The sequence below is a fragment of the Copadichromis virginalis genome, linkage group LG3, assembly GCF_057382275.1.
Source record: "Copadichromis virginalis isolate Kocher_CV1m ecotype Utaka linkage group LG3, C_Virginalis_male_GT1.1, whole genome shotgun sequence".
Taxonomy (NCBI): Eukaryota; Metazoa; Chordata; class Actinopteri; order Cichliformes; family Cichlidae; genus Copadichromis; species Copadichromis virginalis.
The window spans coordinates 24,208,273-24,233,583 of NC_140620.1; the positions used below are offsets into that span (position 1 = coordinate 24,208,273).

At 42.7% G+C, this 25,311-nt stretch overlaps 6 protein-coding genes across 6 annotated transcripts; 4 read left to right on the top strand and 2 right to left on the bottom strand.

Moving 5' to 3' along the window:
* The first annotated feature begins 8,720 nt into the window (after positions 1 to 8,720).
* LOC146713559 (histone H2B 1/2) lies at positions 8,721 to 9,896 on the top strand. The gene has a single exon (XM_085448784.1). It carries the CDS (start codon positions 8,738 to 8,740, stop codon positions 9,110 to 9,112), a length of 375 nt encoding a protein of 124 aa, XP_085304910.1. The 5' UTR covers positions 8,721 to 8,737; the 3' UTR covers positions 9,113 to 9,896.
* A 249-nt stretch (positions 9,897 to 10,145) lies between these two features.
* LOC146713560 (histone H4) lies at positions 10,146 to 11,262 on the top strand. The gene has a single exon (XM_085448790.1). It carries the CDS (start codon positions 10,707 to 10,709, stop codon positions 11,016 to 11,018), a length of 312 nt encoding a protein of 103 aa, XP_085304916.1. The 5' UTR covers positions 10,146 to 10,706; the 3' UTR covers positions 11,019 to 11,262.
* Positions 11,263 to 15,345: 4,083 nt separating this feature from the next.
* LOC146713561 (uncharacterized) lies at positions 15,346 to 16,351 on the top strand. The gene has a single exon (XM_085452676.1). The coding sequence runs from the start codon at positions 15,352 to 15,354 to the stop codon at positions 16,126 to 16,128; it is 777 nt and encodes a 258-aa protein (XP_085308802.1). The 5' UTR covers positions 15,346 to 15,351; the 3' UTR covers positions 16,129 to 16,351.
* Positions 16,352 to 17,727: 1,376 nt separating this feature from the next.
* LOC146713562 (histone H2A-like) lies at positions 17,728 to 18,339 on the bottom strand. Its single transcript, XM_085452677.1, has one exon. It carries the CDS (start codon positions 18,312 to 18,314, stop codon positions 17,928 to 17,930), a length of 387 nt encoding a protein of 128 aa, XP_085308803.1. The 5' UTR covers positions 18,315 to 18,339; the 3' UTR covers positions 17,728 to 17,927.
* Positions 18,340 to 18,625: 286 nt separating this feature from the next.
* Positions 18,626 to 19,194, top strand: LOC146713563 (histone H3). Its single transcript, XM_085452678.1, has one exon. The coding sequence runs from the start codon at positions 18,641 to 18,643 to the stop codon at positions 19,049 to 19,051; it is 411 nt and encodes a 136-aa protein (XP_085308804.1). The 5' UTR covers positions 18,626 to 18,640; the 3' UTR covers positions 19,052 to 19,194.
* Positions 19,195 to 23,152: 3,958 nt separating this feature from the next.
* On the bottom strand, positions 23,153 to 24,080 carry LOC146713564 (histone H4-like). Its single transcript, XM_085438662.1, has 2 exons — positions 23,965 to 24,080; positions 23,153 to 23,541 (listed from the first exon to the last, which is right to left on the bottom strand). The coding sequence occupies exons 1-2, from the start codon at positions 24,078 to 24,080 to the stop codon at positions 23,220 to 23,222; spliced, it is 438 nt and encodes a 145-aa protein (XP_085294788.1). The 3' UTR covers positions 23,153 to 23,219.
* Between the last annotated feature and the right edge of the window lie 1,231 nt (positions 24,081 to 25,311).

Genomic DNA, 25,311 nt, shown 5'->3' on the forward strand with positions numbered 1-25,311 from the left:
GTTGTGCAAACAAGACTGCATAACTTAACCTGTTAACTCACTCCTCCAACCTCATTTTCCTTTCAGTCCAACAGCTCTCATACAGTCAGCAATCAAATTCTCCATTCATCCTTGAGTACTTGGTCACCTTTAAATGTCACTATTAATTTTATCAACTTATTTATCATTAGTTTAACACTAATCCACTCTTTAATTTGCTTTATTTACTTTAGTTCATTTTCTCCTATTTGATCACTACGATTTCTTAACTCTTATTATGTCACAGAAAATCAACTAATCTACTTTGTCTCCCTCTTTGTCATCAAGGAATTCTCACACACTCACAGGCTGGTCACTAGCCCCCACCTTTTCTTTCTCTCTCACACACACACGCACATTTTACTCTTCGTTCGTTCACACACACCTCATGCTTCTCGCAGTCCCATTCAAACTTTCTGCGAGACACTTCTGCTAATTCAGGACAACGCCCTAATCAGCACACAGAGAGGGTGCCCGTCCGCTCTCGTACACTTCACAAATCATTCAAACTGCGCCACGGACTCGATACCGCGGCTACTTTTCCCCAAAAAATATAAAACCAAATTAAACCCCCCAATTGACTTCACAGCTTGCAACAATTCGCGACACGGCCGCCTGATGCGATTTCTGCACACCACAAACACACACTTTTAGACACGAATCCTTTTTGTTACTTTAATTGACTTCCGTCTTCAGACGAGACGCCGACTCTAACGGCGCTTTCACACACACTACACCGTCCTCCTTCTGCATCAGGCACTGGGTTCAACTCAGCTCGGAATCTAACCGGCGAAAGCAACCGATCCTGCTTTTATGCATACTTCAGACTGTGACAGGGACCTCTCCCCGACTTAGTTATTTAAGGAGCCACGAATCCCCAGGTCACCACCCTGGATCTCCTGCCTTCAAGTCCTAGCCCTGCGTCCGAGACTAGGTGGGGTAACCAAACCCGTGACACGCGCAGGTCATGCGGTCATGTGATAGTTCGCGCTGATGGACATAGGAAGTGTTACAAACAGCTGATCGGATCGGCAAAGCGTGTTTCTGGAATATTATGTTTTTGTTGCTACAAGCGCTTTTTATGCAGTTTTTGCAAAGCTTTATGTGGAAGGAAACTGTGACCTAGGACAAGCTGATGGCATAAGATGTAAGTACAATTCCTCCGGTTACATATGAAAAAAAATTATTGCGCTAGCTCACGTGGTTGCAGAGCTACCGGGATTTAAAAATAGTTACGCAAAATGGAGCGTGTCCGCTCCTACCAGTTCTAAAGGGTTAATCATGTGAGCTAGCTCTCTGTTCGCCTCGTTTCACGATCTCAGCTCTGCCAATTCATCTCTGGGCCTCGAGCGAATTCCCAAGGGTTTCGGCACCAAAACTGTTGGGAAATCAGTTTTACCCCGGTTCTTTTTATTCCTCGAGCATCCAGAGATGGCACCGGACTCAGTAGTCATTTTCACAAAATCTTTATTCATCTTTATTCATCTTCATTCATCTTTACTCTTCTTCATTTAAGCATGCACTTCTCGAAGGGAAGACGAGGCCGGTGTTGTGCCAAAAAGTCATTGTCTGCCAGAAACTGATTGCCGTCCGCGGGAGCGCGCGCAGCTGCTTAAAGCTGCAGCGCCCGGATTACTTGCGTTGCCAGCTACTTCTGTGCAACTGATATAACGTGGAGGGGAAAAACCCAAACACATTTATGTGACGTTAGCGTGCTTGTGATTGTGGACTATAACTTGTCACTGAAACAATAATTCTGCTTCAAACTTGGCGGATGTCATCTAGAAGGGTCATATGTCAAATATTACATCTCAAACAGTCCCTTAGAACTGCTGGATAACCTGTAAAGAAACATTAACATTGATAATATGCCATTTTCAGCCTGCCAAAAAGTGATTGTGGCCTATATCTTGTCACTGAAACAATGTTTCTGCTTCAAACTTGGTGGATGTCATTCAGAAGGGTGTATTTATCACCCCCAACAGTCCTTTTGAATGTCTCCCTAATTCTGAGGTCTCAAGGTTGGCAAGTATGGCCACAACACCTCACTTTTTTGCCACATGTATTGCAAACCACGGTCGTGTTCAAATTCATGGGGACCCGGCCTTCGCGGTCTACGTGGGCCGGGTCCTCAGAAGGTCGGGTAGGCCGGAAGTAAACGGCCGTGAAATTGGACGGTGTAGCCTTCTGATTAGCGTCACCGCTGTCTCGGTGGAGTTTAATAAACTCAGCCGTCTGCTCCTTGCTATCTAAAATATAACAGGACACTGGCGTAAATTCTCGACTGTCTCACACTTGTGTTTAATCAGTTTTCTGTTTGACGTTTAGTCAGCTGTGTGAAAACCAAGGAGGAACCCACTCGGGGGATTAATAACGTTTTATTTTATCTTATCTAATCTAATCTAATCTAATAACTTTAATCTCAGCCAAACCGATTTACTCACGAACAAACAAAACACTGAAAAAAGCCCAACAATAACATTTTTAGGTTGTCTAAGTGACTTATATATAACGTTTAACACGAGCAGCGAACGTCTGCTGTTTGTGGAGGTAAAATACATCCGCACATGACTCCAACTACGCTCAGCCATTGTTGTGAGTGCGCACGCCAGCGGCTGCAAGACATTTATACAGCCGCATTTCGCACATAACTATGATAGGAAGTAGTTCCTTTGAATGTAGACAATCCGAATGCTACAGTTTCTTTCCACTGTGTTCCTGTTAGGCCATGATGGTTTTTTTAGCGACTTTTCGGACAGCCAATAGCGATTTTCCTTACTGAGGAGTTGGCAACACTGCAACCTGTAGATGATCACTAGCTGGAACCCTCATCCTCTCACCCGGGCCACTAACCCCTCCTGTGCCAATGATTCATTCACAACCGTTCTTCACAGAAACACCTTATGAACTTTGTCTCCTCTCATTGCAGGCATTCAGAAACTTCTGGTTTCGTTCCCTGGCCTGAAAACTCCCTTTTCCCTCACCTCACAGAATCCCTGTGTCCATAGTTATTCGAGTGCCTTATGTTATTTTTTACAGTTCATGTTTTCTACTTGCTTTCAAGTAAATCACACATCTCTCACAGGTCACGTCACACCATGATTCACAGTTGACAGTCAAGCCATCGCTATTACACTCTTTTGTAAATAAAGACTTGTAAATCCCATTCACCAGTGCCTCCGTGTGTGATCTGCATTTGAGTCCGTTTGTCTGATTCAGCTTTCCGACGTGACCGAAAGCCCCCCCCTTCTCTAAGGAACTGGGCGGGTCGGGGGGTTGTCTCTGCACTACTTATGGTACGATAAGGTACAAGAACATATTTAAACACAAGAGTCACCATAAGTGCATGTGGCACCAGGACACCCTAGGTCACATGCTGATCGGTTTTGTAAACATCATCAGATATCCGGCCGTATGTTCTGGACACTCGAGTGATGAGAGGTGCTAAGCTGTCAAAAGATCCCCACCTGGGGTGAGATAAATCAGGCAGCGTGGGAGGACACTGGACAGACCTAAATGTTTAATGATGGTGTGTTGGGGATACTTAGTAGAGGCATCTTCCACTCTCACCTACGGCAGAGCTTTGCCAGGAGTCTGTACGACACTGAGGACATTGAAACTGACTGGACCATGTTCAGCACCTTCATCACTGAAGCTGCATTGAGCTGTGGCTGTAAGATGGTTGGTGCCCTTTTGTGGTGGTAACTGCTGAACCACATGGACACCGGAGGTGAAGGGAGCCACCAGGCTGTAGAAGAATTCCTATTGGGTTGGGGTAGCCTGTGGGACCTCGGAGGCAGCCAGAGGGCACTGATTGGCCAAGTGGAATGTGTAGCACTCATTTTTACAGTTTTTTCTGAATGCTTAAACCCTAACTGTGATTCCTGTAGCACAATTCCTAAAACTATTCAGACATATAGCAAAACCACTCACTGAGTTTGCAAAACTAAAAGCACAAAAACTGCTTTGCACTCAGTTTGCAATTTTGTAACACACACTTTGCAAAACTGTAGGCACAATTCACTGCACAACACTCAATTACCAAATTTCCAACACACTCCTAGCAAAAGTATACACATGTATGGCTATCATTAACACTAATTTGCCAACTGTCTGGCACACTTTCACATGTGAAAACTTTTTTAGATAATTAGTTCACTTTGCAATCAGCCTAAGCGCTATAATACAGGTAAGCTGTGTGTGCGGAGTACAATGGAGGGAGCAGAAAGAGTGAGAAGTAGAGGAGGCCGAGGAAGAGGACGTGGAGGTGAAGAAGTAGGATGAAGAGGACGACAAGGACAAGGAGGAGCAAGAGGAAGATGAGGAGGGGGGAGAGGAAGATGAGGAGGGGGGGAGAGGAAGGGTAGGAAGAGTAAGAAATAGAATTGCTGATGACATCTGAGCTACAATAGTGGACCATGTAATCAACCGTGGAATGACCCTGAGGGTAGCTGGCCAACGGGTCCAGCCTAACTCGAGCCGCTACACTGTAGCAAGTACCATAAGGACATCTTGAAATGAGAATCGGTTAGTACAGTCACTTCGCACAAAGATTTGTAGCACTGCCATATGCCAATGAGAAACACACCAATACCATTGATGTAAAAATACTGAAATTGTTACTTTACAGAATTGCTAGATGACCAGATGCTGGGGGCAGAGGAAGCATGTTCACTGCAGACCAAGTAACCCATATAGTCATTATGGCGATTGCAAATAATCCTATACTTGGAAATAAACACTTGTGTTTGTTTTGATGTGTTTGAATAAACACCAGTACTTGAAGTTTGGATCCCTTTATGCTTATGGATCTATGACAGAAGTATGAGCTCAAACTGACATAGCCTACCTTGTGCACAGAGAAAGCAAAAGCCAGATGTGTTTTGTATTCATACCATCAGTGTGCAGTTGGCGCATTGTGTGCTTAGTAGATGATGGCTTGTGTGTACTGTTCGATACGGAAACACCATTTTTATGAAGGTGTGAAGAGTTAATCTAGCTGTGTTTGCTTTTGCAAGAGAACTACAATGTTTTGATTATTGGGTGACAGGTTTTCTTATTTGTGTGTAGAGTTTTGCAAAATTAGCCAATAGTTACAAAAAATGTGCTTAAGCAATCAGAAAAAACTGTAACATAAATGGTCATTCACATAATTTGTATTCTGTGCCATTTTTTTCATGTCACTGTTATAATGAAGTACTTTATTAGCTTTTCACCTGTCATACATTTTTTTTTTTGTTTTTTATTATTGCTTTGTTGTGTAGTGTCATCATGTTTTTGTGAGGGTTTGCTCTTTTTGTAGGGCGGCTACAGTCTGGCTTTCCCCTACAACCGACTCAGATGAAATTCTCTTCATTTGCACCAGTGACTGTAAAAAAACGTAGATGACCTAATAGCTCCCAAAGAATGAAGCCAGTCTATATCGCCACCCGGTGTCTCGCTGCAGCATAGGTTAAACACCCGCCTTCTTCATGATAGCAGATGGGACTGGAGCCAGACTAAAATAAAAAAATTCTCCTCAGATAAATTTTCCTAAAGATTTTTTCATTCATTATCAGCAGTTCCCATGATGCATATTTGTCCTCAAGGGCTCTCCTTTATCACATGTTTGATTCTAATTACTAGCATAATGCTGTTAAATTGGGCTGTGACGTCAGCTTTAACTGGCAGCTGCAGTCACAGAGAAACTTGAGCCTTTCTGTTTGGGAATAGCAGATAGAGCGGGGACGCTGAGAGGAGGTCCAGTGTTTATGTTACAAAACCACGACCGACTGTTTCAACCTGACAGCCTGAGGTGTTCTTCAATAAACTGGACTGAATATGTGCAAACAGCAGCGTGTTTTCTGTCTCTTGCCACAACTGTATTTACATGCTGAAACCGATTACAGCCATTTGGCAGCTTAAGTTCAAAGTTATGTTTAATGTTTTCACTGATCAATAATTTTAGAACTGACAACTGACTCTGTGTGTGTTTGTTTATTTATTTATTTATTTTACTGAGTTTTTATTAAATACTAAGGTAAAAAAAACAAACAGTCTATGAGCAATACCTCATCAAGAATCATTCAAAGCTACATGTGCAGTACTCCGTACAGCTTACATCCTTAGAGAGTAACCACTTCAAGCATTAAGCCTTTGAGGTTCACACCAAGAAAACTGCAATTTAAGAAATAATTCTTTGCATTGTTTATTCCTTTAGAACAACAGCAACAAAGTTTAGATATTTTTTTAACCAACTCTATAGTTTTTTAAACATAGTCCTCTACCAAACAGTAGAGATTTTCATTCATGGCAAAACTCAGAATACACAAAAAAAATTTTTTTAAGTTTAATAAAACTTATAAACTTCTGCAACTTCGCAGCAGAGTACACTGAACAGATAAAAGAGATTTGTAGTGCTACAGAACCCACTGCCACTGAGATTTAGAGGCGTTAGATTTCCGGTGATATGCAACAAAGCACTGCTGGTGGGCATTCTTCACAGAAACACTTTGCACTTCTGACAATTTCACCTTGACACTCCCTTTGGACAGAGGTTACACCGGCCTCGGTTGTCAGAGTGAAGTGGCAGGTGTCCCAAGTTGTCATAACGCACATCTTGTTGTGGATGTGAAGGTCTTGGGGTGAAATGTTTCTGCTGAGGCAACATTTGAGGTGGAGAAGAAGATGATGGTCGACCAACCTTTGATGGAAACTGCTAGACAAAACCTTTTGACAGGGAGCGGTTTCACATTCAGTAGGGCACAGTCCCTCTTGTGAACAAGCCAGGCATTTGAGATGCCAAACAGCGGAAAATACCATCGCCTTGATTTTGCTGGAGTCCTGTACATTATTCCTGCGGAGAAGCTTGTAGTAGACTCCAGCCACCACTTGCCGTTACTTATTAGGGTGTGACCCTAACCCTAGATATGAAGCAGGGTGGGAGGGATATTCCTGCTGAGGTCAGCTGTTCAGTGTAAGTGATGTCCTGCTTTAATTTAGAGATTGCCGAACTGCTGCTTTGCCTGGGTGGATTTCTGGCTATTGGGCCGAGGTCCTTATACACCGGTGGCTATTTTCATTTGTTTTAAAATCGGTTTAACTTGACAGGAGCTGAAGGCTAAGATGGAGTAGATGACCTGCTCCACCTCCTGACCTATAGTCACCTCAGTAGTGTTGCTAGCAGAAGTTGAAGTAAATTATGTAGAAATATTCATTCATATTCTTTTCTACTCACAAAAAGCATGAATTCAGTCTCCTTGAAATTAAGGGACAATTTATTGATATCAAACCACATCTTCAAAATTTCCAGTTCATTTTCAATTGTATACAAGAGATCCTTTACATTACCTTTATGCTACCTCCAGTAACGCTGTGGGAACCTTGGAGTCATTTTTGACCAGGACATGTCCTTCAACGCACATATTAAACAAATATGTAAGACTGCTGTCTTCCATTTGCGCAACATCTCTAAAGTTAGAAATATCCTGTCTCAGAGTGACGCTGAAAAACCAGTTCATGCATTTATTACTTCCAGGCTGGACTACTGTAAGTCATCATTACAGTGTGTGAATGTGTGTGTGAATGGGTGGATGACTGGATATGTAAAGCGCTTTGGGGTCCTTAGGGACTAGTAAAGCGCTATATAAATACAGGCCATTTACCATTTTTACCATTATCAGGATGTCCAAAAAACTCACTGAAAAGCCTTCAGCTAATCCAAAATGCTGCAGCAAGAGTCCTGACAGGGACTAGGAAGAGAGAGCATATTTCTCCTGTTTTGGCTTCCTGTTAAATCCAGAATTGAATTCAAAATCCTGCTCCTCACATACAAGGTCTTAAATAATCAGGCCCCATCTTATCTTAATGACCTTGTAGTACCATATCACCCTATTAGAGCACTTCGCTCTCGCTCTGCAGGCCTACTTGTTGTTCCTAAAGTATTTAAAAGTAGAATGGGAGGGAGAGCCTTCAGTGAATATAAGGTTTACAGCATATCTTGTCACTGGTAATTGTTTGCAATGTTTATATATTTATATTATTTACTGTAGGTATTGGTGAAAAAAGCTTTATGTTGTGAAAAACTGAAATCTGGAAATTAGAATTGTTGTGCCTTATTTTGTTGATGTTTTTACATATATTCCTTTTGAAAATGGTAAAATTTGTATATTTATTAATTTTTGTTTGTCTGATAAAATTTATTTAAAAAATAAATCGGATATTTCAAACAGTTACTCACTACTTGAGTAGTCTTTTCGCCAAGTACTTTTTTACTCTTACTTGAATAACTTTTTTGACATCTACTTTTCACTTTTACTTGAGTAATAATATTTTAAAGTAATGCTACTCTTATTTGAGTACAATTTTTGGATATGGATGTAACACAGAGACATGGAACACAGAGACACGAAACCAGGCAGAATTGTTTCATTGTTGTCTGAAGACAATACTGCTACTAACACATCCATATCTGCCACACAGAGCTCCACATGTACTGCTCATTTAGAACAAATGACTGTCAGCAAACGAGGACACAATCACACAGCCCACTGTCTTTGTTAGATGCGCGCCTGTTTCAGCAAAGTTCACAAACTCCCTCCAACACAACGTCCGGCCCACTGTGCGGCTCCACCAATGAGATCCGAGGGCCCGCGCAGTGGTATTAGCATACAGCCTGTATAAAAAGCGCCGCTCTCGGTCACGGAGCTCATTCGTTACTGCAGAGTATCGAGGAGAGAAAATGCCTGAACCTGCCAAGTCAGCGCCCAAGAAGGGCTCCAAGAAAGCCGTGACCAAGACCGCCGGCAAGGGCGGCAAGAAGAAGAGAAAGACCAGGAAGGAGAGCTACGCCATCTACGTGTACAAAGTGCTGAAGCAGGTCCACCCTGACACCGGGATCTCGTCCAAGGCCATGAGCATCATGAACTCGTTTGTCAACGACATCTTCGAGCGCATCGCTGCCGAGGCATCTCGCCTGGCTCACTACAACAAACGCTCCACTATCACTTCCAGGGAGATCCAGACCGCAGTGCGACTCCTTCTCCCCGGTGAGCTGGCCAAGCACGCAGTGTCTGAGGGCACAAAGGCCGTCACCAAGTACACGAGCTCAAAGTAAGCTGACTGCAACTCAGACGTCAACACAACGGCTCTTTTCAGAGCCACACACGTCATACTGACGAGCAGAATTCCTGCCGTTAAACATGCAGCTCACTATGTTACAACTACTATAATCGCGTACGTCCACTTTTGTGTCACTGGGTGCTATCAATCCGCTTTACTGACCCTAGTCTACAGAAATGTGTTCCGGTTTTTACTTTGTAGTGACTTTGTCTTTCTACAGACACAGCTAATGAGATTTTTTTTTTTTAATTAAACACTTGGTATTGGTTCAAAGAATACATTTTTTTTTTCCTTCTGCAGTGTGTACAGAATGCAGCGGCAAGACTTTTAACTGGTACAAACAAGAGGTCACACATTACTCCAGTTTTGGCTTCTCTTCATTGGTTGCCTGTAAATTTTAGGGTTCATTTTAAAATTTTAGTTAACTTTTAGAGCTCTGCACGGTGAAGCTCCCCAGTACATCGCTGACGTGCTGAAACCTCATGCTTCATCCCGAGCACTTAAGTCTTCAAGTCAGAGGCTACTGGTGGTCCCACGTACTAGATTTAAAACACGTGGGGATCGGGCTTTTCAGGCACTGGCACGTAGGCTGTGGAACTCTCTGCCGTTGTCTTTACGCTGTCTAGACTCTACTGACTCCTTTAAAAAGCAGCTGAAGACATTTTATACAAACGGGCTTTTAATTAATTTTAACTTGTATGTCTGATCTTATTGTAAAGCACTTTGTGATTTTTATCTGTGAAATGTGCTATATAAATAAATGTTACTTTTACTTAGGATTTGTTCCACTATGCAAAGAGTGCAGAAAAACTGGTAGAGATGCAGTTACAGTCTACCTGGGCCCCACCAACTATCAGCTAAAGAGAAGAAATAAATTCAATTGCTGCACATTTTCTAGACCCGTCTGTGGTCCTGTCTGTTATATGCAGCACCATGCTCTTGTTTCACTGTTAAAAGTTAGCAACTACATTTTAAAATATTCTATTAAACAACACATAATACATTTATAGATGCATATTATTATTAATGTATGAAATATTGTTCTATTTCTATTTTTTTTAAAGCCTACACTGGCTGTTGTAGTGGAAGTAAACTCTACTTTACAACCTTACCTGACTAAATCTAGGCCAGTGGAATTGACATTCAGTAATTTCAAGGACACATTTTATTCCAAGCTGAGCGCGTACTGCTATTTATTTTTTTTACCATGTATTTATTTCATTACTCGTTTCATAACCATTTTGATTCATGTACATTTGAACATATGGAGTTCTGTAGTGTTAAGGCCCTCCCAGCTGGAGGAGAAGAGTCAGTGGCTGCCCTGTGTCCCCCCCTCAGTAGTTTTCCACTAAAGCTGAGGATGAAAGTTGCGATTTGGTGTGAGCCTCCCTTCGGTTAGACATAATTTGTCAGTAACAAAAGACAACATTTCCACATTTAGAGAATAGAAGAGTGGGCGGGGCCACTGAGCTTCGAGCGGTCCAGCGATCAGTCTGTTTTCTTTTACGTCCGCCGAGCACAGATAATAACACGGCTCCGTGGGGTTGAGATTCATTCGACTTTGTTCGTTCAGAGAAGAAACAATAACCATGAGTGGACGAGGCAAGGGCGGCAAAGGACTCGGAAAAGGAGGCGCCAAGCGTCACCGTAAAGTTCTCCGTGATAACATCCAGGGCATCACCAAACCGGCCATCCGCCGTCTGGCTCGCCGCGGCGGAGTGAAGCGTATCTCCGGTCTGATCTACGAGGAGACCCGCGGTGTGCTCAAGGTGTTCCTGGAGAACGTCATCCGCGACGCCGTCACCTACACTGAGCACGCTAAGAGGAAGACTGTGACCGCCATGGATGTGGTGTACGCTCTGAAGAGGCAGGGCCGCACTCTGTACGGCTTCGGCGGGTAAACTCATTCTCTCCAATCCATCAAACGGCTCTTTTAAGAGCCACACACTTTCACTTTCAGAGCTTTGTTCTGCCATCTTGTGATATTAATCCGCTGTATTGAACCCTAGTCAACAGAAATCTGTTCCTGCTTTTTACTTTGTCAAAAGACATATTTACTACAAACAGAATTAATGCGACTTTTTAGTTATCTCCTGGTTTTAGTTCAAAGTATACTTTTTTTTTTTTCTTCTTATATGCAAAGTTGCGCTAATCATAAGATTAAAATGCTTTGGCACAAAACTAGAATCAACATTCATGTTGCAGCTTTTCATTGCATGGTCGTGTCTGTATAGTTTTGGTCGTCTGTATTCGTCTTGTTGCAGTTTTCGGCTTCTGCTGTGAGGTTATCCTCCATGCACTTATACAATTAATCGCTAGACGTTTTTTTTTTTTTTTTTTTTTTTTAAATAAATATTATATTAGGGACATTTCCCTATACATATCTTTGACCTGGGGGCAGAATTGATCGTGAAATGGAAAGAAAAAATGCGTATGAACTTACAAATTTACAACATGATGCATTTAAGGTAACCCTTTTCCATTTTTATTTAAGAGGATTTGTTCCACTATGTGAAGAGTGCAGAAAAACTGGTAGAGATGCAGTTACAGTGTACCTGGGCCCCACCAACTATCAGCTAAAGAGAAGAAATAAATTCAATTGCTGCACATTTTCTAGACTAAAATTTTGAGATTATTTCAAAAATAAAATATCTTTTTGTAACATTAAATGTTGCGAATCAAATGGAAGTCTTTCTAAAGTTTAATGATATTTATATTATGAAAAGCAGATTTTTGACATTTTAAGTTTTTCCCGTTTCCAGTTAAAATAAACACACACAAAACACAAGCAAACAGCCAGAACACAAAGCTGGAAAACTACGGAGCCCCGCAGGGGGCATGGGAGAAAAAAAAAATTAAGACTGACTTTTGCGAGATCTCGCAAAACTTTTAGCCGCATTCTTCGAACGCCGGCTCGAAGCCGACCGGGAGGTCGAGGCACGATGTGCCGGGAAAGCGGTGTTCTTCCCGGCTGTAGTAGCTGTAATAATGTGAATTATTGTTTGCAAGATGTTTTGTTCCACAATAGATTGTGTTGCTGCACGGACGTTTTAGAGTGTCACACAAGTAAGGATGGTTAGGCTGTATGTTGCTATTGTACATGGCAGAGGACCAATCTGAGTCGCATGACTTGTTAATAAAACTTACTACCCCGTTGGGTAGGAAATAGATATTCTGGAGTCTGTCGTGAATGAGACCAGAATATAACAGTAGCTCTCGACCTCCCGTTAGCTTAAATTAATCTTAATCCGTCTTAAATTTTTCTTTCTCCCATGTCCCCTGCAGGCGCTCCATAGAAAACCCACCCGATCGACCAAAATCAACTCAAAATACTAGTGATGTGACGTTCTGTATCGAGGCTTCGAAGCGTGTGTCGAGTAATGGAGGGGGCGTTTCCGCGATGCGCGTATCGAGGCTTGCTTCATTTATGGGAGGAGCTGAAAATGATGACGTCCGAAGCCTCGCTGCCCGGCTGTACCACGTGACTGGTTCATGAAGTGGTTCGAACTTTGCCGCGAGATATGACAGCGATATAAACCCCTCAGACTTCATTCAAAAATGTGGGTGTTTGATGGAGAGTTGCGGTTAGTGAGAGTTTGGAGACAGTTTGGAGGTTTATGAGAGTGAGGGGAGAAAGTCAGGAGAGAATGGAGCCAGCTAAGAAGAGGAGGATGTCCTCCCCTGTGTGGGAACATTTTGATCTTATTCCTCCCAACAAGGTATGTAAATTTCTACAGAAGATGTATTTTCATAATACTGATGGTGCAATACAATTTATGTTAAGCGGCTTTACTTTTGTACAAGGTGAAGTGTTTGCTCTGTGCCAGGGAGCTGGGATATAACAACAACACCTCATCCATGCTTAGGCACTACAGAGCTTTGCATGAGAATAAGGGGAACACCGATTGTGGAGCAAGACCAGGTGAGCCATCAAATGCAATGATAATATAGGATGCAGTAATGTTACTAAATGATATAACAATATTATTCAACTGTTATAAGTTACGTGTGTGATATTTATATTTGTGCTTTGTTCTCCTGAGGAAAGACAATCTCAAATAGATGAAGACCTGGTTAGCATGGTGATTGAGGACTTCCAGCCATTTAGCATTGTGGAGGACAAAGGATTCAAAAGATTTGTTAAATCATTAAATCCTAGCTATGTTCTCCCCACTAAAGGTCATAAAAGCAGTGAAATTTAGTTTTTACACAATAAAATATGGGCAGGACTGAGGCTCAGTGTGTAGCTGTCCATACCTCAACGTTACAAAAGCACAACTACCGTCCACACCCCAACCACACCTCACCTCACAGTAAATGATCATTTCCATTTTAAGCATTTCCAAATGATCATTTTCCATACTGCCAGTATAAATATACAAAGTATACTGCCATCACTACAATATACATGTATTACACACTCCTTTTGTTGTTGACATTTACAGGCTGTGTGCAAAAGGCCACACTCTTCAAATTCATGCCAGCTATTATTTTTACGTCCAGTAGGTGTCCTACTAGAGCAAATGAAGCTTCATGAAGCTTCGCGTTGGGGTGAACCAATTGGATGAAAAGCTTCAGTGCTTCATGAAGCTTCATCTGCCCATCACTAGAAAATACTGCCACACAACAGAACCTCCTCTCCTCCTCCTCAAAAAACTCCACAAATGAATGAGTCACCTGCTTATAAACCATTGAATCAGACACCGAAGCCGTTAGACTCTAAATGAAGCTTCGGACGTCACTGATCACGTGATTCTGGTCAAACGAATCAAGCTTCGACACAGTGCTTCTGAAGCAGTGTGTTGATTTTTTTGACACATGCTTCAAGCGAGCCATCACTACTTCACTGTGTACTGCACTGCACATGGTTGAAATGACAAACCCACCTAACTTGATGTGCACTTTAACACACAACTAGACTAACCAGGATACAAAGGGCTAGTTTGTTGGACTATTAGAGGGCAAAAAATGGCTAATTAGATGTCAAAGTGTATACTAAGAAAGATATGAATTGGTATCATCATTTTTTTTGTATTTTTTCCTCACTTGTGGTGCCCCTGGATGGATGACACTGTTAGCATTTGCCTATACTGCCTATGCCACAGGCAGGCCCTGCTGTGTCCTTCACATCCAGCTTTCTGCAATTCCCAGAGGAATTTCCATCAAAGCTTTCTTCAATCTAACTCCTAATTTGATGGCTCCATAGCCACCTTTTATATAATGCAACTATTGTAGTAAGTGCTGTGCATAAGATGGAGGAGTTGTACAGGAGGTAGGAATGATTTCCTGTGGTGTTCAGAGGGGATTTTTGGTCATCTCAGACTCTCACTAAACACACTCCAGTGACTGGTCAGCACATGATGGTGTGGGTCAGGGGTATTGTTCAGGATTTGACTTATGCACAAAAAAAAATTGTGGTCACATATTTTTCAGTAGGTGGGATAATAACAGAATCCTCCAGAAAGAGGAGCAGAGATATACTGGGCATGAGCTTTATTAGTGCCAGAGCTGGGAAATGCACCCACATGGGCAGAGCAGGATAAAATAAATAACAAATAATAACAACAACCTTATTACGATAATAATAAATAGAATAGATACAAGGATAAAATAATTTTTGACTAATAGCGAAAGAGAGTGATTAACAGTGAGATGGCTGTGTGTTTTTAGCAGGTATTGAGTATTACACATTGAGATACTCAGTGATCAGTTTGTGGATGCAGACTAAGATCAAAGCCAAAGTGTGGAAGCGAGCTGCTGTAAGGTCACTAATGAAGCTTCTGTACAACAATGTGAGTGAAACTGTGCTTTGGTTAGAAGCGAGCAGCTGTCACACAGGTCTCGCTGCTCCGTGGGCCTGCAGCAGCATCGGTGTGTTTGCTGGGAGCTCGCAGCGTCACTTTGTCCCACAGCTGCGCTCACCAGATGCTGCTTTTAACTCGGAGTGCGTGAACAAACATGTGTATCAGCTGGAAAAGGCTTTTTACGGAGCTCTGCTGCGGCTCCACCGGTTTCAGCAGAGAAAAGAGTCCAAGAAGCCGCCGAGCAGCGCTGAGCTCCGCACCGAGTCGCCGAGCTTTGGGAGCTCCACGAACCGAGAGCAGAGAGCACGAGAGCCCGACACGAGGCCTGCACGACGAGACACAAGCCCGCTGTGGACGGCTCCACTGTCGACCTGCAGTGCTGCTCACACACTCACTTTGAGCTCTTTGATCCCGAGACACGAAACACAAAATGAAGCATTGCGAGGCACGCGCAAGAGCTGCGCGCGCTGCCTTCACTCTCAACGGTTCTCATGATGCGTTTAAGTGCAGCGTGGCGCTTCCGACTTGCCATCACTGTACCGTGAATCTCGATCAGACGCGAAAGAGGAAAATGTCCGAGGAAGCTCCCGCACCTGCTGCCGTCCCGGCCAAGGCGGCCAAGAAGAAGAAGACGACGGCTTCCAAGCCCAAGAAGGTCGGCCCCAGCGTGGGCGAGCTGATTGTGAAAACCGTGGCCGCTTCCAAGGAGCGCAGCGGCGTGTCCGCAGCCGCGCTCAAGAAGGCTCTGGCTGCCGGAGGCTACGATGTGGACAAGAACAAGGCCCGCGTCAAGACTGCCATCAAGAGCCTGGTGGCGAAGGGCACTCTGGTGCAGACCAAGGGCACCGGGGCCTCCGGATCCTTCAAGATGAACAAGAAGGTTACTGAGAGCAAAGCCAAGAAGCCCGCGAAGAAAGCCGCTCCTAAAGCCAAGAAGCCCGCCGCGGCCAAAGCCAAGAAACCGGCAGCAGCTGCTAAGAAGTCGCCCAAGAAGGCAGCAGCTAAGAAGCCCGCAGCCGCTAAGAAGTCGCCAAAGAAGGCCAAGAAGCCCGCAGCGGCGGCCAAGAAAGCGCCCAAAAGCCCCAAGAAAGCAGCAAAGAGCCCCAAGAAGGTGCTCAAGAAGGCTCCCGCACCAAAGAAATCCCCTGCCAAGAAGGCCGCCAAGCCCAAAGTCAAGAAGGCGGCCACAGCAGCCAAGAAGAAGTGAGCTGACACCGCTCTCACACTCAACAACGGCTCTTCTCAGAGCCACCACAGCAACACACAAGAGCTCCTTCCTCTCACTCACTCACCACTCTGTCATTCACAATAATGTCCTATTATTAAAGCGCTTTTTTTCCTCCATTGTCCTCATTACAATTACAACTTGGATTACTATCATGGTGCACATTAGTGCTGTCTAAGCAAGTCTACAACTATAAGAATACAAATATTAACAACTCAATATTTACAATCACACCGTCGTAATACAAGCCATCACACCGCTTCTTTTACTGTGAAACATCATACAAGAAATAAACTGTTAAAGGTTAGCAACTACATTTTAAAATATTCTATTAAACAACACATAATACATTCATAGATGCATGTTATTATTCACGTATGAAATATTGAGTTTTTTAAAAGCCTACACTGGCTGTTGTACTGGAAGTACACTGTATATTTTAATGATACCTGGCTAATATAATCCACTTGAAATGCTCTAATCTACAACCTCACCTGACTAAATCTAGTCCAGTTGAGTGGATATTGTGTGATTTCAAGGACACATTTTACTCCAAGCTGAGCCCGTACTGCTATTTATTTTACCATGGAGCTCTGTAGCGTGAAGGATGAGGGGAATTAAATTATTTCAAAATATAGTCTTGAGGTTTACTTCTTGACCTCACCGATTCTTTGGAGCTGAAAAAGAGTCCGGGGCTGCCCTGTGTCCCCCTCCACAGTAGTTTTCCACTAATTCTATTGTTCAGTCTGGGGGGGCTGTCCTCTAACCAGACTAGTAACTGTGGCTTCTTGTTCTTGGCTGAGGCAGCTTTCACTCACTTTATAACAGGCAGACCCCCACTGTCACTTTTGCATACTATACAGTTACACACCAAAGTTTATCGCTGAAAAAAGCTGATTTGGCACGTCAGAGGTCAGGGTTCAGCAACTTAGTGTCATTCTTGAGAGCTTTAAGGTTGCATGAAATGCTTTGAGAAAAAAAATCCACTATTGTCCTTAAAACAGGTTGACAAAGTCATTCTAACAAAAGCCACACTTAGGAATCATTTCCTGTTCTTCTGATCACCAGCTGCCCCCTATTATCTAAGTAAACCTAAACACATTCTATTCTTCGAATTGTTTTATTCTACTCACAATAGACACAAAACCCTAAGCGTAGATGTGACTTTGCAAAATGTCCCAAATTCAGCAGCAGTGCTGAACACGTCGCAAACAGCTCCACATTTTCCTCCCTCTGTAGCAAAGAAGTCCACCTGTCCCTCTCCACCTCACGTTGTTATATTTCCCCATTGTGTTTAACAAGGTTTGAACTGCGTGTTGTCTGTTTCCATGAGCTTAGAAACTGTTTTAATTATAAAGAGTGTGAACCATGATGAGTGTCCAGTCAGTTAAGCTAATAATTAGTGACATCCAATGTATTCTTAATCAGTAAGATGAGCAATGAGGTTGAACACGACCCCACACCACAACGCAGGAGACAGAGCTTTTTGCTGTAGTTTTATATCAAGACCTAAAGTTTGTTTAGTCTATTCTTTTGTGAATGAAACTCAGAGCTTTGGAGTTAATGAAAGTAGTTCTTATTTGAAGGTGGATTTCAGTCCCTGATTCTGTCTGATGACATGAATAAATATAAATTATAAAATAAATCAAGATGCATAATCTACATTTCCCAATACACAAAAACGTTACAAACACCATAACAGCAAGAAGGATGTTTGCTCAGAGAGAAGTGTGTGGCTCTTAAAAGAGCCTTTGTTGTTGGTGAAGCCGAGCGCTTTGCGTTTACTTGGCCTTGGCGGGCTTCTCGGTCTTCTTGGGCAGCAGCACAGCCTGGATGTTGGGCAGCACACCACCCTGAGCGATGGTAACTCCCCCCAGGAGCTTGTTGAGCTCCTCGTCGTTGCGCACAGCCAGCTGCAGGTGACGTGGGATAATGCGAGTCTTCTTGTTGTCGCGGGCTGCGTTGCCAGCCAGCTCCAGGATCTCAGCGGTCAGGTACTCGAGCACAGCCGCCAGGTAAACGGGGGCGCCGGCTCCCACACGCTCGGCATAGTTGCCTTTGCGCAGCAGCCTGTGGACACGACCCACGGGGAACTGAAGCCCGGCACGGGAGGAGCGGGTCTTGGCCTTAGCTCTGGCTTTGCCTCCGGTCTTTCCGCGCCCACTCATTTTGACAGGTTCTTTTCTTCGCAGTATCGAGACTGAGAGAAAATATGATCCGATCAGCTCAAAGCCTCGCTTATATTTCCGCAGAGCGCGCGCAGCTTCGTCACGCACCAATCGCAGAGAGACTTGCGGCAGCGCGCAACATCAATGCACTTTTCTCCAATGAGCAGCACACACCGAGGCGGGGCGATGCTCCACGTGGAGCCCGTCACCAATCACGAGCCGGAGCGGCACCGCGTCACAGCCAGTCACACAGTATAAGAGCAGCGAGTCTCCTCTGTTCGCTACATTTTCTGCTCTTATCACAGGGAAAAAAAAAGTAAGGAAGAATGGCAAGAACAAAGCAGACTGCTCGCAAGTCTACTGGCGGCAAAGCCCCCAGGAAGCAGCTAGCCACCAAGGCTGCTCGTAAGAGCGCCCCGGCCACCGGAGGCGTCAAGAAGCCCCACCGTTATAGGCCCGGTACCGTGGCTCTCCGCGAGATCCGCCGTTATCAGAAATCCACCGAGCTGCTGATCCGCAAGCTGCCCTTCCAGCGTCTGGTCCGTGAGATCGCTCAGGACTTCAAGACTGACCTGCGCTTCCAGAGCTCTGCTGTCATGGCTCTGCAGGAGGCAAGCGAGGCTTACCTGGTCGGACTCTTCGAGGACACCAACCTGTGCGCCATCCACGCCAAAAGGGTCACCATCATGCCTAAAGACATCCAGCTGGCTCGCCGCATCCGCGGAGAGAGAGCTTAAGCTGCACGCTCTCCTACCAACAACGGCTCTTTTCAGAGCCACCTCACTCACACCAAGAGCTCGGTCCAGTAGTAGTAGCAGCTCATACTCGCACTTATATCTTCATGCTCTTTCTATTCTAGAAACTACAGTTGGCAATTCACTAACTTCCATTACAAAACTTTTTTTTTTAAGCATTAATTGTTGTATGCTGTTGTAATGGCTCTCTCCTTTAATTGTTCACGTATTATTTTCCAAAGCTCATCACATTTCAGTGCTTTGTACTAGACAATATGATAGGCCAAGTGCTCTGAAGTACAAAGCAGACTCCTATTCGATAGTTAGAAGTTAGCAGGGAGTTAGCTCGCTAGCTTCTATCTAAATACAATATAGCATGTCCTGACTGCGGGGTTTTGGAAACAAATTAAAACGTACAGCTCTGTTATCACTTCCAGCATAAATGAAGACAAAACTAAACAGCAGTAACGTTTGTAGGGTTACTGAAGTTGGGCTAGCTGGTATGATGATGTGCTACGTGACCGCTAGCGACACAGCTATGTTAGCATAATATAAACAAGCTAACTTTTTTTCCACTCGATAAAAGTTAACGTGATTGTTCTCGGTGGTCAGGAACAAATGTAATCGCATGGCAGGATGCTGTAAAAGGACCAAACTTCAGCCAGGAGAACAACTGAGATAATCCATCCACAATACAAGGTTAGTCATTCATATACTGCTGCATGGGCTGGGCTGCAGTTACATCCTAAGGTTTTAAAAACTGAGCTTAAATAAATGATTAGTGGTAATAAAAGCCGAGGGAGGTCAACATTTGAGATCAAATAGAAGAAAATACAAAACATTAAACATGTTAACAACACAAAAGCCATATTAGACGCAGACTACTTTAGACCCGGAAGTAGGATTCGTCGCGTCATCACTGAACAACCGGATAGTTGAAATGTGCTATAGAATACTATAGTATTATACTGGATGACTGAGAACCTTCACAGACATATAGAATACTATAGACATGACAGTAAGGCAAACATGTTAATATTAGTTTGCAGAGGCTGTTAAAATGTTATCTAACGTTAACATGTTGGTGACACAATTTCATCCTAATGGTACTCACATATTCATAGGGTTCATTTTTGAGACAAATATCAAGATCGGCAGAAACACTGAAGCAGCTACCCATTGTATTCTTGTTGTCATCTATGTCCAATTGTCAGGTGACAGAAGAACCAACACAGTGTCCTATAACTGAAGTAATGTTGTTAAGTCCTTAAAGTCATATTCTTTTATTGTCATGACTGTATTTCAAGCTTTTTTTTTTGTATGATACCTGATTTATATGGAATATGACTGAAGTAAACTAAAGTCTAAAATTCTTAGTCTGTCATTTGTTCAATAGTAATTTAACATTAAGTAATTCACAAACTATGAATTGTACTTTTTAAATTGTTTAAAAGCATGTAGAATAGCAAATGTAGGAAAGTATATTTCTCCTTTTTTATTTATTTTTTTTATCAAGAAACAAAGACAAAAAGCAGGGCAGGGTTCGGTGGTTGAATCGTCCGTCCCCACCAATGCCAAAAACAAATCTACGCCCTTGTCAGGATCATCCCCCACCACCTGCAGCTGGCCGTCCACAACGACGAAGAGCTGAACAAGCTGCTGGGCTGAGTGACGATCGCTCAGGGTGGTGTGCTGCCCAACATCCAGGCCAAGAAGACTGAGAAAGCTAAATAAAATCCAGCAACTTTCCTCAACCGACTAACGGCTCTTGTAAGAGCCACTCACAACCTCTGAGAGTACACTTGATTAAAGTAATGAAACTAAATATTTAATCCATAGGTGTCAAACTCATGTTCACACTAGAACTGAAGTGGGCCTGTTAGTCTATCAGTATGTGCAACACATTTAATTGTTTTACTGCATGCAGTAAAATTGTAAAGTTATTACCCAGACTTTTCTTTTCATAAATTTCCTGTAAAAACAAATCTGTGTAGTAAACTAAAACTAAAAAAAAAAGACAGCTGAGTAGATTAAAGAGGTTCAGATTTATAATTTTAAATCACTACAAACTCTCATTTAGGTCTAAGATTCATTTAGACCAACAGCGAACCACAGCTGTGAGCTACATGCAAACACACTTTGTGTGTGGTGTATTTTCTGTAATTCTGATCTGCTCCCTCAAAGGAGCTTTATTTATTTATTTATTTTTTACCTGGAAGCACATCAACGTAGACAATCTGGCAAAACTTCTTGTTTGTGATGTGGGTCGTTTCATCACAGAGCATTAACAGTTGCCTTTGATACTTTGTTTGCAGTTTAAACAGACATGTTGCATGTTGGTGAAAATAAAATTTCAGGCACACATCAGGAAGAGGCTTCGAAAGCTTCATAGGGCTTCATCCACTCATGTCCACCCTCTACTACAGCGGTCCCCAATCCCAGTTGACGTGGGCCGGCCATCACAGCTGATTTAAATGGATAAATTACCTTCTCAACATGTCTTGAAGTTCTCCAGACGCCTGGTAATGAACTAATCATGTGATTCAGGTGTGTTGATCCAGGGTGAGATCTAAAACCTGCAGGGACACCGGCTCGTGGACCGGCCCTCGTGGACTGGGATTGGGGACCCCTGCTGTACTAGATCAAAGGTGGGTTGGTTATCTTAAAAAAAAAAGACCTACTACATAAGCACTAGTGATGTGTCAGTCGCGAACGAAATGGCTCTTAGAGCCGGATCTTTGACGTGAACGATGCGAGCCGGCTCCTTTTTGCAAGCCGTGGGTTGTTTTTTCTCTCTCTCTCTCTCTCTCTCTTTCTCTCTCTTTTCTTATGATTGTGGGTTGTGCTTTGCGCTGGGAAGGGGGGGGGGTAGTTACACTCTCAGTACACTCACAGGAACAGAGCAGGAGGAAGAGAGAGGGAAAGAGAGCCAGGGACAACAACGTCACATTAGAAAGGTGTAGTAATCATCCACAACTATTTTCAGTTGCAGATGATAATGATTCAGAAAGTTTATTCATGCAGGCCCACATGACAGAGAATATGCAGCTTCTTTTTGTTTTCATATTTTAATTTATATTTAATTGTGTTGTGGTTTGCAGTGTTTTGTGTTTCACTTTAAATTTGTTTAAAAGGAAAAAGCTGAAAATGTAAATAGTTAAAAGCTGAACTGTGAATAGTTGATTTTTGTAATATATGATTTATTTCATTTTATGTGGAGTGAATAAATAAAAGTATATTTACGGTGGACCCTAGAGACAAAGCACATACGAACTCCAAAACACAACAGAAGTGCTCCAGGATGCTCGGTGCAGTGTTGAGCTTTTGTTACCTAGTGGCTACACAAGCCAGGAAGTACTAACGACCAGATTTGGTGTGTGGTAGTAGCAGGTAAATGAACATTTTTTTAAAAATTATTTGAATATATATGAGTGCTTGTGTATAAATACACAAACAATACACATATGCTTTCATTTCTGTAATTAAGTGATCTAGGTAGCTCTGTTTTGGAAGTTCAGTTAACGCTAGAAATATGCTTTGGAATTTGTACATGCTTTGTCTCCAGGGGCCACCGCATACATTTATATATAAACATGTATAAATAAAAACACTTTATTTTGCATTGGTATTTCCTTTTGTGAATAATTTTCTTTTATTGTTCATAAATTAAAGCAACAAAACAACCTGAAGAGCTGGCTCTTTTTAGTTAGCAGAGCCAGAAATCCCATCACTAATAAGTACTTCTGCTTTAAGCGGATTTGTGGCAGAAAGGCATTTACAAATAAACTGATTAATCAGTGAAATCTTTCAGTTTTCTTTTGGGCTACACTCCTGCTATAGGGAAGTTTAATGAAATAGTGGTATTGAATAGGTCTGTAACTTTAAGTTCAGTTTGTGGCTCTGTCAGTTAAGGAGAAAGGAAAGCACACATGACAAACGGGTTAATATTCCAGACTCAAGAAAAGCGAAAAGTTAATGTTTGGAATCTCAGTTGGTAATTGTTAAGTTATAACGTAGTACTTCAGAAGTTGCTGGGGATACTGGCAGATTGGTCTACTTTTTCATGACTTCCCTCTACATGACAAAAACCAACAAGATGGCAGAACAAAGCTCTGAAAGTGAAAGTGGGTGGCTCTTAAAAGAGCCGTTTGATGGATTGGAGAGAATGAGTTTACCCGCCGAAGCCGTACAGAGTGCGGCCCTGCCTCTTCAGAGCGTACACCACATCCATGGTGGTCACAGTCTTCCTCTTAGCGTGCTCAGTGTAGGTGACGGCGTCGCGGATGACGTTCTCCAGAAACACCTTGAGCACACCGCGGGTCTCCTCGTAGATCAGACCGGAGATACGCTTCACTCCGCCGCGGCGAGCCAGACGGCGGATGGCCGGTTTGGTGATGCCCTGGATGTTATCACGGAGAACTTTACGGTGACGCTTGGCGCCTCCTTTTCCGAGTCCTTTGCCGCCCTTGCTTTTTTTTTTTTTTTTTTTTTTTCTAATTAAAAATCACTTTATTTAAATATCAAAATTCACAATTACAAATACACATAATACAAGCACCATGCACAAATTATTCACATCTTATTTTACATATTACAATAATAAAAGCTCCCACGGCAGGTCTTTTCCTAACCACCCTTGCTATCTCTTAATAATTTACAATAGATACATTAATACAAAAGTTGCCGCCCTTGCCTCGTCCACTCATGGTTATTGTTTCTTCTCTGAACGAACAAAGTCGAATGAATCTCAACCCCACGGAGCCGTGTTATTATCTGTGCTCGGCGGACGTAAAAGAAAACAGACTGATCGCTGGACCGCTCGAAGCTCAGTGGCCCCGCCCACTCTTCTATTCTCTAAATGTGGAAATGTTGTCTTTTGTTACTGACAAATTATGTCTAACCGAAGGGAGGCTCACACCAAATCGCAACTTTCAACCTCAGCTTTAGTGGAAAAGTACTGAGGAGGGGGACACAGGGCAGCCACTGACTCTTCTCCTCCAGCTGGGAGGGCCTTAACACTACAGAACTCCATATGAACATGAATCAAAATGGTTATGAAACGAGTAATGAAATAAATACATGGTAAAAAATAAATAGCAGTACGGGCTCAGCTTGGAATAAAATGTGTCCTTGAAATTACTGAATGTCAATTCCACTGGCCTAGATTTAGTCAGGTAAGGTTGTAAAGTAGAGTTTACTTCCACTACAACAGCCAGTGTAGGCTTTAAAAAAAATAAAAATAAAACAATATTATATATTTTAATAATAATATGCATCTATAAATGTATTATGTGTTGTTTAATAGAATATTTTAAAATGTAGTTGCTAACTTTTGACAGTGAAGCAAGAGCATGGTGCTGCATATAACAGACAGGACCACAGACGGGTCTAGAAAATGTGCAGCAATTGAATTTATTTCTTCTCTTTAGCTGATAGTTGGTGGGGCCCAGGTACACTGTAACTGCATCTCTACCAGTTTTTCTGCACTCTTCGCATAGTGGAACAAATCCTCTTAAATAAAAATGGAAAAGGGATTACCTTAAATGCATCATGCTGTAAATTTGTAAGTTCATACGCATTTTTTCTGTCCATTTCACGATCAATTCTGCCCCCAGGTCAAAGATATGTATAGGGAAATTTCCCTAATATAATATTTATAAAAAAAAAACCCGTCTAGCGATTAATTGTATAAGTGCATGGAGGTGGGACCTCACAGCAGAAACCGAAAACTGCAACAAGACGAATACAGACGACCAAAACTATACAGACACGACCATGCAATGAAAAGCTGCAACATGAATGTTGATTCTAGTTTTGTGCCAAAGCATTTTATTAATCTAATGACTGCTACAGACAGTGTCTCTGCAATAATTCTACATTCTATGATAACACATTTCTAAACTCTACATCAGCTAAATATTCTACAAAACTTAATAAACTGATGATGCTGGAGTCCCCTCGCTTTAATAAAGTTAATGCATTTTACAACTGGCTTCACTACATGATCAAGCTGCAATACAGATTTGCACAGTGCTTCCTGGTGGATTATGCAGTGTAAACACATTACGACCTGCTCAGGGTTGTACTCTCTTACCCTGCGCTGGATTCTTTTGAGCAACCCGACTTTTTTTCCAGTCAGATATGGTGATTCATTTGTGGTGACTTTGGCGAGTGTACTACAAGATAGCTTGTGCCTCTTGATGACCTGCTGTCATACAAGTCCTCTCACCCCCTTGTTTACCCCTTTAGGGATTCCACGGCCA